The sequence below is a fragment of the Pipistrellus hanaki genome, assembly GCF_964339955.1.
Source record: "Pipistrellus hanaki genome assembly, chromosome: 3".
Lineage (NCBI taxonomy): Eukaryota > Metazoa > Chordata > Mammalia > Chiroptera > Vespertilionidae > Pipistrellus > Pipistrellus hanaki.
This window is the reverse complement of record NC_140505.1, coordinates 83,034,320-83,048,903: the sequence shown is the minus strand read 5'-3', so window position 1 is coordinate 83,048,903 and position 14,584 is coordinate 83,034,320. Positions and strand designations below refer to the sequence as shown.

The following is a 14,584-nucleotide window of genomic DNA, read 5'->3' as shown; positions in this document are numbered from 1 at the left end:
TTAATGGTTTTTCTTCAAAAAACATGACTTACGAGAAAACGATCTTCACTCCTCCTTTGAGACCACCTTCAAATGTTCCTTTTCCTCTACCACCAGCTAAAACCTGTGCCTTTATCACAACATCTTTTGAACCTGAAAGAAAAACACTTCTATTAGATAAAAAGCATGGGGAAACATGCAAGACACAATATTTTGTTATTTAAGCATATATATTAAGTGGTATTATTAAATGCAGTAAAGTCATTTATCCACAATGTAAAAAATAAGCATTCCATGTATGAGAATGCCTAACTCTTAGCTGAACAGAAGTTTTGTAACTAAGGATATGCAGACCCTGATCAAGTAGATCAGTTGGTTAGTGCGTTGTCTCCATACGCCAATGTTGTGGGTTTGATCTCCAGTCTATCAGGACACACTGAAGAAACAACTAATCCTCTATAATAAAAGGGTAATATGAAAATAGACTGAACGGCAGACCAACTGAACACCAATCAAAAGGTAATATGCTAATGATATGCTAAGGCTGCTCAACAGCTCACTATGATATGCACCGACCACTAGGGAGCAGTCAACTAGTTGACCAGTCGCTATGATGTACACTGACCACCAGGGAGCAGATGCTCTGACCGGTAGGTTAACTTGCTGCTGATGTCCGGCCAATCAGGACTGAGCGAGATGGGCTGGACAAGCCCTGGAGCCCTCCCTGGCCCAATCATGCATCAGTGTGGTCCTTCAGCCTGGCCTGTGCCCTCTTGCAATCAAGGACCCCCTTGGGGGATGTCAGAGAGCCAGTTTCAGCCCAATCCCACAGGCTACTCCCCTTGGGAGGGCACCAGACACAGGGTTCATGGCTAACAAGTGCTGCTGTGACAGCTCGAACCTCTCCAGATCGGGACTAATTGGGCGCAAGCCTGTGGCAGGCACAGTGGGGCCGGGATGAGCAGGAGCGACAGGTAGGTTCTGCAGGCAGCATTGGACTGCAGGTTTTGGTTTCATCCCTGCAGGCTACCCAGAGGGACCCCACCTGTGCATGAATTCGTCGAACAACAAAATCCATGTCTCTCTCTCTCAAATCAATTAATCAAATAAATAAATAATGGAAGGAAGGGAGGAATGGAGGAAGGAAGGAAGGAAGGGAGGGAGGGAGGGAGGGAGAGAGGGAGGGAGGGAGGGAGGGAGGGAGGGAGGGACAGAAGAAGCCACATGGAGACTGGTAGGAAGGGCAAAAAGATGGATCAGGAAGGCCCCACATCCATAGTGTGGTGGTTAAAAACCAGGAGGGATACCTTGGCTGCAGTCTCCTCACCACCCACATCATTGTTGAGGAGTCCTCACGTCCCCCACAAGGCTCCCCAGCCCAGGGCTCCACAGAGGGCTGCTGAATTCCCAGGCACAAGGATTATTTGCTGACGGACTCACTCATTATGAACTTCAGCAATGGGGCAGCAGCTCAAAAAGTGCCAGGGACATCCAGGTAAGAAATGAATTGTCTGGCTTCAAGGTGAGCCCTGGATTAACAGCTTTCTCCCAGACAGAAACGCTGACAGACACCATTGTTCCTAGGTAAGCCTTTCATCCACCTAGCCTGCAGGCACAGACAGGCACCAAATCTGAGTCTACATAAAGATTTAGACTGGCTAACACCACTTGCACTACCCTGCTGATTCTCAGACTCCATCCAACCCAACTTCCAGGCCTAACCAAGTAACTTCCAGCAACTTTTCCATACAAACCGTCTGTCTCCATTCTGCAGCATAATTTCCCAAAGCCTCTCAGATGTTCCCAACTCCAAACAAGCAGCACTGGCCATGGCATGCCCCATACCTCTTGCTAAGCAGCCCAAAGACCAGCACTAATGGCAGCTGGCCTCAGTTGGCAGCTTAACCTCTTCCAAGCACCTCCAAGAACAAGGCAATTATCTACAGATCATTTTGTAGCTCATACCAGGTGGCCCTGAGCCAGGCACAGGCAGTGGCTAACCTTAGATTGCACCAGAGCCCCTTCCAAGAGGCCCCAGAGCAAAGTCAAATGTCTAGAGCACCAACCCCCTCCCAGCTTCCACAGACAACACTCCCACAACGTGGACTCAGGAGATACCAAAGTCCCAAACAACAGCAAATTATATTCATGGCCAGTCCTCACAGCAAGTTAGCCTGAGGGTCAATCCAATCCACTGACATGACAACAGAAATCAAGGCTCAACAACAAGAGGGCCCAAGAACCCACACAAGAGACACTCCAGGGCACCCAGCCCAAGTGACCAGGCATATGGTGCCATTGGGCCACACAGGACACCTACTATAATACATAAGGCCAACCTGCCCAAATGAGGAGAAATGGCAGATCCACCTAATACATAAAAATAAAGACAGAGAAAGAGTTAAAATGAGGAGACAAATGAAAGCATAAAACAAAATTTCAGAAAAAGAACTAAACAAATCCAAAACAAGCAATCTATCAAATGCAGAGTTCAAATCAGTGGTCATAAGGATGCTCAATGACCTTAGGAGAAGAACAGATGAACTCAATGAAAACTTTAACAAAGAGACAGAAAATGTAAAAATGGAGATGAACATAAAAGAGCCAGTCAGAAATTAAGAATACAATAATTGAAATGAAGACTATATTAGATGGAATCAACAGATTATATGAAGCACAGAATCAAATCAATGACTTGGAAGACAAGGTTGCAGAAAACACCCACTCAGAATAGGAAAAAAAAAAAAAAAAAAGAGGATACTTTAAGGCAGCAGTTGCCAACTGGTGGTCTGCAGACCACTGGTAGTCCGGGGGGTCCAGAAGGTTGGCGACCACTGATTTAAATGCCTCTGGGACAACATTAAGTGTAACAACATTCATATAGGCGTATCAGAAGGAGGAGAGAGCTAAATGTTGAAAATGTATTTAAAGTAATAATGACAGAAAAGTTCCCTAACCTGGCAAAGTCAATAAACATACAAGCCAATCATGGTGGTAGAGGCCCATTGGGGGTGTGGTCTGTTGGGAGGTGGGGCTGCAGGAAGTTGGCTGGCCTGCCCCACCCCCTAGTGGGGTAGGTGGGGTGATTGGGGGTAGGAGTGGGGCTGGCTGGGGGGAGTGGCCAAGGGACTTGGCCCCCGGCCCCTCCCATAATTGAGCTGGTTCACTGACCTCAGTGGGCATCATAGCAACTGGTCATTCTGGTTGTTACAGTGTTCTGGTTGCTGGCTTTTATATATATAGATGCTGCAGTAAACATAGGGATGTATATATCTTTCTGAATCAGTGTTTTTGGTTTCTTTGGATAAATATCCAGAAGTGGAATTGCTGAGTCCTTCTTTGTCTCTTTCTATAGCTTATTTTGTAGTCTAATGTTTTCTAATGTAAATATTGCTCCTCCCCCTGGCTGGCCCCACTCCCAATCGCCCCTTACTCCAATAGGGAGCAGGGCCAGCTGGCCAACCTCCTGAAGCCCCTCCCCATACTGGGTCCCACCCCAGATGGGACCCTCCACACCCATTAGGGGCAAGGCCAGCCAGCCTGTGGCCCCTCCACCTGGCCTGCCCCCAATGGTCCACCACCACCCCAATAAGCCCACCGGACCCCCCCACCAGCCAGCTCTGCCCCCGTTAAACCCCCCCACTCCAATCAGGGGCAGGGCTGGCCGGCCAACTGCCTGCAGCCCCTCCCCCTGGCTGGCCCCACCCCCAATCAGCCCCCACCATCCTGATTGGCCCTTGGCCACTCCCCCCAGCCAGCTCCGCCCCTGGCCATCCCCACACACACACCAATCAGGAGTGGAACTAACTGGCCCACCACCCACAGCTTCTCCTCATGGTCGATCACCTGTGGACCCTCCTCCCTGGCCAGCCTGGACCTTATTGGGCCCTGATGGAGGGGCAGCCAGCCAACATCCTGCTGTCTCCTCCCAACAGACTAGGCCCCGATCTGCCCCAATTGGTGCCGGGCCAGCCAGACCCCACTCATGCATGAATTTGTGCACTGGGCCCCTAGTACTATATAATAAAGAGCTAATATGCAAATGGTCATCACGCCCTCACACCCTTGCCCTGGAACTGCTCAGACAACACTGGGGAGAGAGGAATGTGGAGCAGCCAGGCACAAATGAGTTCGCAAGAGAGGAATGGAGACCAGCCAGGCTGCGGCCTGGGAGAGGAACAAGCTGCCCACCCTGCGGTCCCCTGTGGCTGCAGCCAGCCCAGGTTTTGGGTGTTGGAGGCTGGCAGGAGGGAAGGAAGTCTGGGTCCCAGGTGTGGTGTGAAGCAGAGGCGGTAGGGGCGATCAGGCCAGCAGGGGAGGAATTAGGGACGATCAGGCCGATAGAGGAGCAGTTAGGGGCGCAGTTAGGGGCGATTAGTCAGGCAGACATAGGTGGTTGGGGTGATTAGGCAGGTAGGCAAGGGGTCAGCAGGCGAGGGGTTGGGGCGATCAGGCAGGCAAGTGGTTAGGAGCCAGCATTCCCAGATTGTGAGAGGCAGTCGGACATCCCCCAAGGGGTCCTGGATTGGAGAGGGTGCAAGCTGGGCTCAGGACCCCTCCCCCATGCACGAATTTCATGCACTGGGCCTCTAGTATATATATAAAAGCCTAAGCAACTATTATGACTGAATGACTGGTCAACCAGTCACTATGACGCACACTTACCACCAGGGGGCAGACGCTCAATGCAGGAGCTGCTCCCTGGTGGTCAGTGGCTCCCATAGCCAACCCACTGAAGCCAGCCAACCTCCCCTGGTCACTCCCCTACCCGGCCAGCTGGTCAACCTCGCATGGTCCTTCCTCCTGGCCAGCCAACCTCCTGCTCAGCCAGTCCCTTCCCCAGGCTGGCCGGCCCTGATCCACCCTGATCAGGGCTGGCCAACCTCTTACAGTCCCTTTCCCTGGCCAGCCACCCAACCTCCCACGGTCCCTACTCTGGCCAGCAGGCTGCGATCAGCCCAGCCCCAATCGGGACTGGGCGAGATGGCCCGATTGGCCCTGATCACTGACCAGGTGTAAGGATCCCACACATGCACGAATTCATGCACTGGACCTCTAGTTATTTATAATAGACAAGGTATAGAAGCAATCTTAATGTCCATCAATAGATAAATAGGCAAAGATGTGGTACATATGTACATGAAATATTACTCAGCCATAAAAAAACTAATGACATCTTGGCATTTTCTTTTTTCTTTTTTAACTTTTTTAATTAAATTATTATCTGTTTACATATACCATTGAGCCCCCGTCCCCAATCTTGGCATTTTCAATGCGGATGGACCTAGAGGGTATTATACTAAGTGAAATAAGTCAAAGACAGACAAATGCAATATAATGTTATTTACATATGGAAACTAAAAACAAAAAAACAAAATAGAAATGAATTCATAGAGAACATTTTGACAGTTGCCATATGGGAGGGAGGTGTAGGATGGGTAAAAAAGGAGAAGGCATTAAGATGTACATATTGCCAGTTATAAAAACAAGTCATGGGAATGTACAGGGAATACAGTCAATTTTGTTACAATTTAGTATAATGTCAGATGGGTGCTAGACTTATCAGGAAAATAATTTTGTAAGTTATATAAATGCACAATTACTATCCTATAAAGCTGAAACAAATATACTATTGTATGTCAACTGTAATTGAAAAGTTAAAAATTATTTTAAAAACAAGAAAAAAGAAGGCAAAGTCCTATTGTATGCTATTAAAAATATCTACCCTTAGCCCTGGCCAGTGTGGCTCAGTTGTTGGAGTGTCACCCCATACACAGAAAGGTGGAGGGTTCAATTTGATTCACCCAGGTTTCAGGTTCGATCCCGTCAGCGTGCATACAGGAGGCAACTGATTGATGTTTCTCTCTCTCACTCTCTCTTTCCTTTCTTCTCTCTCTCAAATCAAAAAAAACATCCTCAGGTGAGGATTACAAAAAAGTAGCTTCTGTTCCTCTACATTGAAAGGTCCTTATTAGTTATTAATCCCACTATAATCTTCATTTGTAGTGTTCTTTAACAAGAACTCACTTTCTAGCCCTAGCTGGCTTATTGGTTAGAGCGTCAGAACACACACCGATCCCTGGCCCAGGTGAGGCCAATTTGGGAAGCAACCAATTGATATGTCTCTCACATCAATAACTTTTACTGACTTCATTGTATATAAATCAGGACCTAGTTATATTGGTATGGAAAACATTCAGATTATGTAAGAAAACAGTGGTAAAACAACAACAAAATCATTCAAGAAATCAGACTAACAAAAATAGAAAAAGAAAGTCAAAACGATTCGAAATTCATCCTTAAGGACACAATTCATCCTTAGAATTAGAAAAACTTATACTTTTTCAATTACATTTCCAAGTTTTCCTTCCTTCTTAGCTAGTTTTTTTTTTTTTTTTTTAATATGTTTTATTGATCTTCTACAAAGAGGAATGGAAAGGGAGAGTTAGAAACATAGATGAGAAACATCGATCAGCTGCCTCCTGCACACCCCCTAATAGGGATGTGCTCGTAACCAAGGTACATGCCCTTGACTGGAATCGAACCAGGGACCCGTCAGTCCACAGGCTGACTCTCTATCCACTGAGCCAAACCGGTTACAGCAATGTCTTCTTCAGATATTAACATTTAGGTCATACATATAAGATTGAATCTCAAAATAGTTATTAAAAAGTAACCTTTGCAAGAAATACTATAGATATATGAAGTATAATCATTCGTTTTCTTTAAGCCTTGACCCTTAAGAGACTCATATATACACTAGAGGCCCGGTGCATGAAAATTCGTGCACTGGGGGTTTGGGGGAGGGGTGTCCCCTCAGCTCAGCCTGCCCCCTTCTTACAGTCCAAGAGCCCTCAGGAGATGTCCTACTGTCTGGCCTCCCTCTGTGAGAGGCGACAGGCCCATTAGGGGAAGGCACTATCCCCATTACCCCCTCACTGCTGCTGCCTCTGGCCTCCCTCTGCGGGAGGCAACTGGGCCAATCTGGGGAAGGTGACGCCCTGATCACACCATTGCTGCAGCCACTGCCGGTGGCCACAGCTGCCTGAGCCTCAGTCCTCACAGCCACAATGGCTGCCTAAGCTTCAGTCCGGCCCTCGCAGCAGCAGCCACCATCAGCAGCTTGCCTGAGCCTCTGCCCGGCTCTCACGGCTGTGGCTTTGTCTGGAAGGACATCCAGAAGACTCCGGTCTAATTAGCATTTACCCTTTTATTAGTATAGATTGTTTCAAAGGTAAAAATGAGATACATCACTTACCATGTTAAGTTCAAACTGCAGGTGACCATTAATTAATAAAAATTTCACCAAAATCAGTATGAACTTTTACAAGGCTTTTGCTAAATAAAAATTAGTTAGCTTGTAATATGAATATAAAGAATTTTTTCAGATTAAAAAAATACTGTAAATGAAAAATCATGCTTTCAAGTCAAGGAAATCACATTAAAAAAAGTTTATAATATATATTATAAACTTGTATGTGCCCTCACTTTTGAAAAGGACAAAACCCATTCTAGAAAAAAGCACAAACCTAGATAAAACATTAACTTTAAAAAAAATTTTTATTGTCCCACATCTTAAACCATTAATAAAAACAAAGTCTTCACCAAAGCACATTTAAAGCCATATTAATCTAAAACTAAAAGTTGTTATTAAATCAAAAGTACAGTTCACATCTTATCAGAGCTGCCATGTCAAGGTAGCATGAGTTTTTTAAATTTAGTACCTAATTTTTTGGCAATTGCATAAGCTTCATCTGGTGATTTAGCCACCTGTCCTTTGGGAATGGCGACTCCAGCTTCTTGCAACAATTCCATACTCATGTATTCATGTAGTGAGAGATTCCTTTGTTGTTGTTGTTGTACTTGGAGTCCATGGTTGTTAAACAATCCAGAACTTCCCAGAACCTAAAGAAATTGGGGATATAATTATATATGATACAAAATTGGCAATTATTATTGTTAAAAACACCTCAAAATTCTTTGTCTCTATATAGTACTTGGTTCTTTATAGCTGTAATAAACCTATTACACTAAATAAAATATAACATTCACAGTACGTAATTTACAATTTAAAATTAAAAGCTAATCTGCCAGCTAAATGTCAAATGTTACCCTTGTGGTTTTAACTATTTCCTCATCGTCTCTAGTCCTTATCTTTCATTTGAGCTTTCCTACCACATCTCTAGTGATATTCAAAGCATTGCTAACCTCAAGGCCAAATTCAGATGTAAAACCAATCTTATCTGCCCAACAAATCAAAAATCCTTCTCAACTTTCTTCTCTCCACCATTCCTTCAGCACCTAACAAATTGCCTGGCACATGCCCAAGTTGCAGGCTTGATCCCCAGTGTGGGGTGTGCAAGAGGCAGCAGATCCATGATTCTCTCTCATCATTGATGTTTCTCTCTCTCTCTCTCTCTTCCTCTCTGAAATCAGTAAAAAAAATAAAAATAAAAATGTGTTGTGTTTTGTTTTTAAGAGTCAAAGCCCTGTATTGGATATTGTGGTGTATTTATTGTCCAGATCCTCCGTTTAGCACGGAAGCTTTCACTGCCCTAGCTGCTGGGAGTATTGGTGGTGGCAGCTTTCTGATGAGTCCTGTCATTGGAGCATCCTAACCCAAAGTCACACCTCCTTTATATTGTCAGCAGCCTGCATCCAATCATTGGTCAATGGGGTTTAAAGGAGGGATATCAAAATCTGATACCTCACCCCAATTTGTGACAATTCAGAAAGAACATCTTAGTTGCAGATCTCCCATAAGAACAGCAGAGGCCCCTACTGCAACTGCACGGTTTTACTTCTTCCTCATTCAATTCTTTTTCTGCACTCTCCCAAAGGAATTGGCCCAGTAGACATTCTCCAAAGATCTAAAAGCCTACAAGTATCATATCAGAGAACTGATGTGCAACATCAACTGTAAGACATTCTTTCTAAATAATTCCCTTAACTGGCACAGGAGTCACCCCTTATCCATGATGGTTTCTTTCACCTTCTGTAGTTTCAGTAAAAAACTAATGGTCAAGCTCAGCCTGAAAATATTAAATGGCAAATTACAGAAATAAACAATTTTAAGTTTTAAATTGCTTGCCATTTAACCCTGGCTAGGTAGCTCAGCTGATTAGAGCATTGTCCGAATACACCAAGGTATCAAGTTCAATCCCCTGTCAGGGCACACAAGAATCAACCAATGAAAGCATAAGTTATTGGAACAACAAATTTATGTTTCTCTCTCCTTCCTCTCTCTCTCTAAAATAATAAAATAAAATAAATAAATTGCTCGCCATTCCAAGTAGCAAGATGAATCTCACACTGTCCAGCTCCATCCAGCCTGGGATGTGAATTCATCCCTTTGTCCAGCATATCCATGTTGCATACTGTGCCCACTCATTAGGAATTTAATAGACATCTTGGTTATCAAATCTGTCATGGTATCAGAGTGCTAACGTTCAAGTAACTCCTATTTTACTTAATAATGGCTTCAAAGCCTCTCACCTAACTGCTATTAAGTTTTTTTTTATAGCCGTTCTATTGTACTATTAGTTATTGTTGTCATTCTTACTGTGCCTATTTATAAATTAACTTTACCATAGGTATCTAGTCCTACCTAATAATACAATATGCAAAATAACCATCACTCCACTACAGCCACCAGAGTATGCAAATTAACCCAACAAAGATGGCAGTTAATTTGCATACATGGAGGGAGGAAAGGAGGGAGGGAGGGGTAACTGAAGACAGCATAGAGTAGGGGTGTCGAACTCAATCAGAGAAGGGGCCAAAATCTAAAATCCAGCCTAAATCGCGGGCCGAATGGTTTACTGAACAGTCATAAACTGACAATGTCATAAACTGACAGCGGAGTGCAGTGATGACAGCGCGGTGCGGGCCACATTGCAAGGCCTGGCGGGCTGGATTTGGCCCGCGGGCCTTGTGTTTGACACATGTGGCATAGAAGGAAGAGGGAGGGAAAGTGGAAAGCAAGGGGGCAGCAGCTGCTGAAGGGAAAGCACAGGCAGTGCCTTTGGGGCGGGGCGGGGCATGACATGCAGCAGTGGCCCACGTGGCCTTGAGGTGATGGGTGCCCCACCCGACCTGTCTCAGCGGCAGAGGTGGAGGGGGCAGGAGAGGTGGTGTTGGCAAGAGGGAAGCCTGCTGGAAGTCTTGCAGGAATATTCCTGCAACAGGTCCCGTGTGTGTGTGTGTGTGTGTGTGTACACATATATACATATATACATAAAAGCTTAGTGACAGTTACGGAGAATCCAAGATGGCTGCACAGGTAAATACCTAGCCGCAGCTTCACACAACAATTTCAATAAAATACAACTAAAATATAAAATGGACGTTACCCAGAACTACAGGAAAGTCGACTGACTAGAAATTCTACAACGAGAAGCAAAGAGAAAACCAGAAGGAAGCGCGGAGGAGCTGTAAAAGCCTAAGGTACGGAGACACGGGGAGAGGAGGGGCGGCTGATTGCCTGGCTGGCGTTCCTTAGCGGGAAGGAGATAAAAGCTCCGACTTGCTGGGCCCCAGTTCTAGGCCAGACCCTGACGACCCAGGCTCATCCATAGGGAGCTGGGCTGTAAGGCAGAAACCTGGGGGAGCGGCAAAAGGAGGTCCCAGAGGCGCGCACATTGCGCGCAGAGAAGGGACGGTTGGCTGTGCCGAGGGATTGCCCTGGCAGGAAGGAGACTGGGGCTCCAGACTGCTCTGAACGCCACCTCCAATCCCACTTCCAACTGAACTGAACCCCAGTTCCGGGCTCATTGGGGGAGAGCCTAGACTGTTTGGTAGCAGGCGAAAATCGAGGGCACCTTTCTCTCAGAGGTGCTTGAAGCGAGTACTGAAGGACCCTGAGACTCAGGAGCCGCATAGGGCAGGGCTGACGGAAGCCAAAGCTGTAGGCTCCACCCTGAAACCCCGCCCCATCAGGGAAGCTGCGAAAATGGGACAACGAAATAGATCACAAACAAAAGAAATGGAGGACAAAAAGCGACTGGATATAGAGTTCAAATCTACGCTTATAAGGTTTTTCAAAAATTTCCTAGAAAAGGTCGATAAGACCTATGAGGATATGAAAAGGGATCAACTAGAATTAATAAGGAATCAATGAGAAATGATAGGGATCAACAAGAAATAAAGAATACATTGTCTGAAATAAAAAATATTATACAGAGTCCTAAAAACAGAATGGAAGACTGCAAGAATCAAGTCAAAGATTTGGAACATAAAGAACCAGAAGACACTCCTCCGCAGAAGCAAGAAGGCAAGAGAATCCAGAAAATTGAAGATAATGTAAGAAACCTCTGGGACAACTTCAAGCGAACCAACATCAGACTTATGGGGGTCCCAGAAGATGAGAGAGAGCAAGATATCGAAAACATACTGAAAGAAATAGTGACAGAAAACTTCCCCCACCTGGTGAAAGAATTAGACTTACAAGTCCAGAAAGCACACAGAACCCCAAACAAAAGGAATCCAAAGAGGACCACACCTAGACAAATCATAATTAAAATTCCAAGAGCAAAAGACAAAGAGAGAATATTAAAAGCAGCAAGAGCAAAGCAGGTAGTTACCTATAAAGGAGCACCCATACGATTGTCAGCTGACTTCTCAACAGAAACCATGCAGGCCAGAAGGGAATGGCAATAAATATTCAAGGTGATGAATAGTAAGAACCTACAGCCAAAGATAATCTACCCAGCAAAGCTATCACTCAGAATCGAAGGCCAGATAAAGAGCTTCACTAATAAAAAAAAGCTAAAGGAGTTCATCACCACCAAACCAGAATTATATGAATTGCTGAAGGGGGTTCTTTCAGAAGAGAAAGTAAATAAAGATTAAAATTATGAACAACAAATACATAACTATCAACAAGTGAATCTAAAAACCAAGGAAATTAAAAAAAACAAACAAACCTGATGAACAATATTAACTGTTGAATATAATAGAATCAGAGGTATGAAAGGGGAGTGAACTGATGATTCTTGGGGAAAAGGGGAGAGGGGAATGTGGGAAGAGACTGAACATAAACTGTGCACCTATGGATGAGGACAATGGGGGGTGGGGAAAGGGCAGAGGGTGGGGTGGGAACCTGGTGGAGGAGAGCAATGGAGGGGTGGGGGGGAAGGAACATTTGTAATATAATAATATGAACAATAAAAATTTATTTAAAAAAAGGCTTAGTGACAGTTATGACCGAACCACTGGTCCACCAGTCACTATAGTGCACACTGAACTGACCACCAGGGGGCAGATGCTCAATGCAGGAGCTGCCCCCTGGTGGTCAGTGTGCTCCCACAACCAACCTCCTGAAGCCAGCCAACCTCCCCAGGTCCCTCCCCCCTGGCCAGCTGGCCAACCTCCCACAGTCCCTCCCCGCTCATCAGTCAGCCAGCTCCTGATCAGGACTGCCAAGATGGCCCAAATAGGCCCTGATCACCAGCCAGGCCTAGAGACATCATCACCCACGCATGAATTTCATGCACCAGGCCTCTAGTGTATGTATAAAAGAAAAACAATATATAAATAAGGGTTTGGTACTATCCATGGTTTTAGATGTCCAGTGAGGGTCCTGGAACGTATCATCCATGGATAAGAGGAGACTTCTGTAGATTTGTATGGTTTCTTTCAAACACTACAGAGAATTAGTAATAAACATAGAATACTGCTGATAGCTTTCATACCACTTTAAGTATTTATACCACTCTAAAATACTTTGATAATCCTTTCCAGCGAAATTCAATGTGTGATCTTGAAAAAGTTTTCTAAGACCCTGACTGCACCTCTGTGTCCTCATCTACAAAAGCAAGAGGACAGACTTCTGAGGTCCTTCCAAACTCTAAAGCTACATTACTTAATGTGAGGGTAGAAGAGATGTTATTAAGACAGTACGTTAGGTATCTCCATATGGAGACATAAAAGCTTACAAAGGAAATTCCAAAAGGCTAAAGATTATGATTAGGATGAAAACATATTCTAAAAAATAGAAAGCACCCTTTACAACTCATAAGGAAGTTCAAGGCCGAAAAAACAACACTTTTATTAGGAAGCAAGCTCATGGGATTCACTACCTGTAGATTGAAAGTGTGAATAGCTTTTAAAAGAAAATCAATTCATTTATGGCACGTCTGAGGAGTTACTTCAGAACATAACTGGCTTACAAAGCCAATTGTGCCCTTCCACAAGTTTGTCCTTGAGAAGAATCGGCCAATTCTTATGCTCTGGAAAACACTGAGGAGCAGATTCAAGCACACAAGCTCTGGAGCCATTCGGTTCTGGAATGAAACCTAAGCTTTGACCTTACCTACGTCCGGACCCAACCCAAATTACTTGTTCTCTTGGCAACAGTTTCTTCATCAATGATGCAAAGGTAGCTGACTCCCTTACTGTGTTGCTGAAAAGCCTAGACTGCCTGGCACCCGGTAAACACTCAAAGGAGCAAAGCAAAACCTGAGGCCATTATGCTATAATCTATTCAGAACTGAAGTGATCCAAATGACTTACTTCCCCATTTGGAAACCTCGTACACACCATCTTATTACCACTATTAACAAACAGAAAGGAACGCGGCTCCTGGGGGAAGGGAAGAAACTTGGCTGCCTCGGCCCAGAAAAGCCCTGTCAGCAGGCACCGCTGGCCCTGGCCACCGTCGGCGGCTCCCAAGGAACCCAAAGTTCGTCTGAAGGGCGTCCCCTCCCGCAGGGCCGGCGCCGGGGGCCCCGCGCAGGGAGGCTGCGGGGGAGCGGCCGCCGCCGGCCGCCGGGCTCCTCGCGGACTGAGGGCCCGGGCGAAGCGACGCCAACAAGAGCCGGCTCGCCGCCCGGGCAGCCAGCGCTCCCCGGCGGGCGCCCGCGTCGGCCAATGTCACTGCCGGAGAAGTGACCCCGAGTCCGGCCTCGGGTCCCTGCACGCCTCGCCCACGGGAGCCGAGTCGCCCGCCTCGCCCTCTCTTTTGCCGACCCTCAAAGCAACAGCAGGCCGGGGCTCAGTACCTGGGCGGCGGCCCGCAGCGCCGTCCGGGGCGGGCGGCTCCTCAGGGTGGCGGCGGCCAACAGCCGGCTGGAGAACATGGAGGCCGCCATTTCTGAGTCCGACCCGACCCCTCGGCGCCCGCGCAGGCGCAGTGAAGCGCGCCGGCAGGCGACGCAGCCGCTCGGGACGCGCTCCGCCCCCGGGCCGCCGGGGCGGGGCCTGCAGTTAACCCGCCCCTGGCCGCAGCCCTGCGCGGGGCACCGCAGAGCGGACCGGGCGGGCGGAAGCGCACTCCGATCCTTGGAACTGGGCACTGTCCGACCTGCGGCCAGAAAGCAGCTTTTTTTGCTTTTTTTTTTTAAATATATTTTATTGATTTTGTACAGAGAGGAAGGGAGAGAGATAGAGAGTTAGAAACATTGATGAGACATAGACATCGATCAGCTGCCTCTTGCACACCCTCTACTAGGGATATGCCCGCAACCAAGGTACATGCCCTTGACCGGAATCGAACCCGGGACCCTTCAGTCCCCAAGCCAACGCTCTATCCATTGAGCCAAACCGGTCTTGGCAGAAAGCAGCTTTTATTAACTAGAGAAATGTAGTGGAGGGACAACCAGCGTCT

The 14,584-nt window shown here is 46.5% G+C and overlaps 1 protein-coding gene across 1 annotated transcript in view; it reads right to left on the bottom strand.

The window, feature by feature from the left end:
* The window catches only part of SUCLA2 (succinate-CoA ligase ADP-forming subunit beta), a 45,905-nt gene extending 31,757 nt beyond the window's left edge, over positions 1-14,148 (bottom strand). Inside the window, exons 1-3 of the mRNA XM_084879427.1 lie at positions 13,980-14,148; positions 7,704-7,884; positions 33-132 (exon numbers count right to left, since the gene is read on the bottom strand). Coding sequence (XP_084735553.1) covers positions 33-132; positions 7,704-7,884; positions 13,980-14,069 — 371 coding nt within the window. The 5' untranslated portion in view covers positions 14,070-14,148. The remainder of the gene's footprint in view (positions 1-32; positions 133-7,703; positions 7,885-13,979) is intronic.
* Between the last annotated feature and the right edge of the window lie 436 nt (positions 14,149-14,584).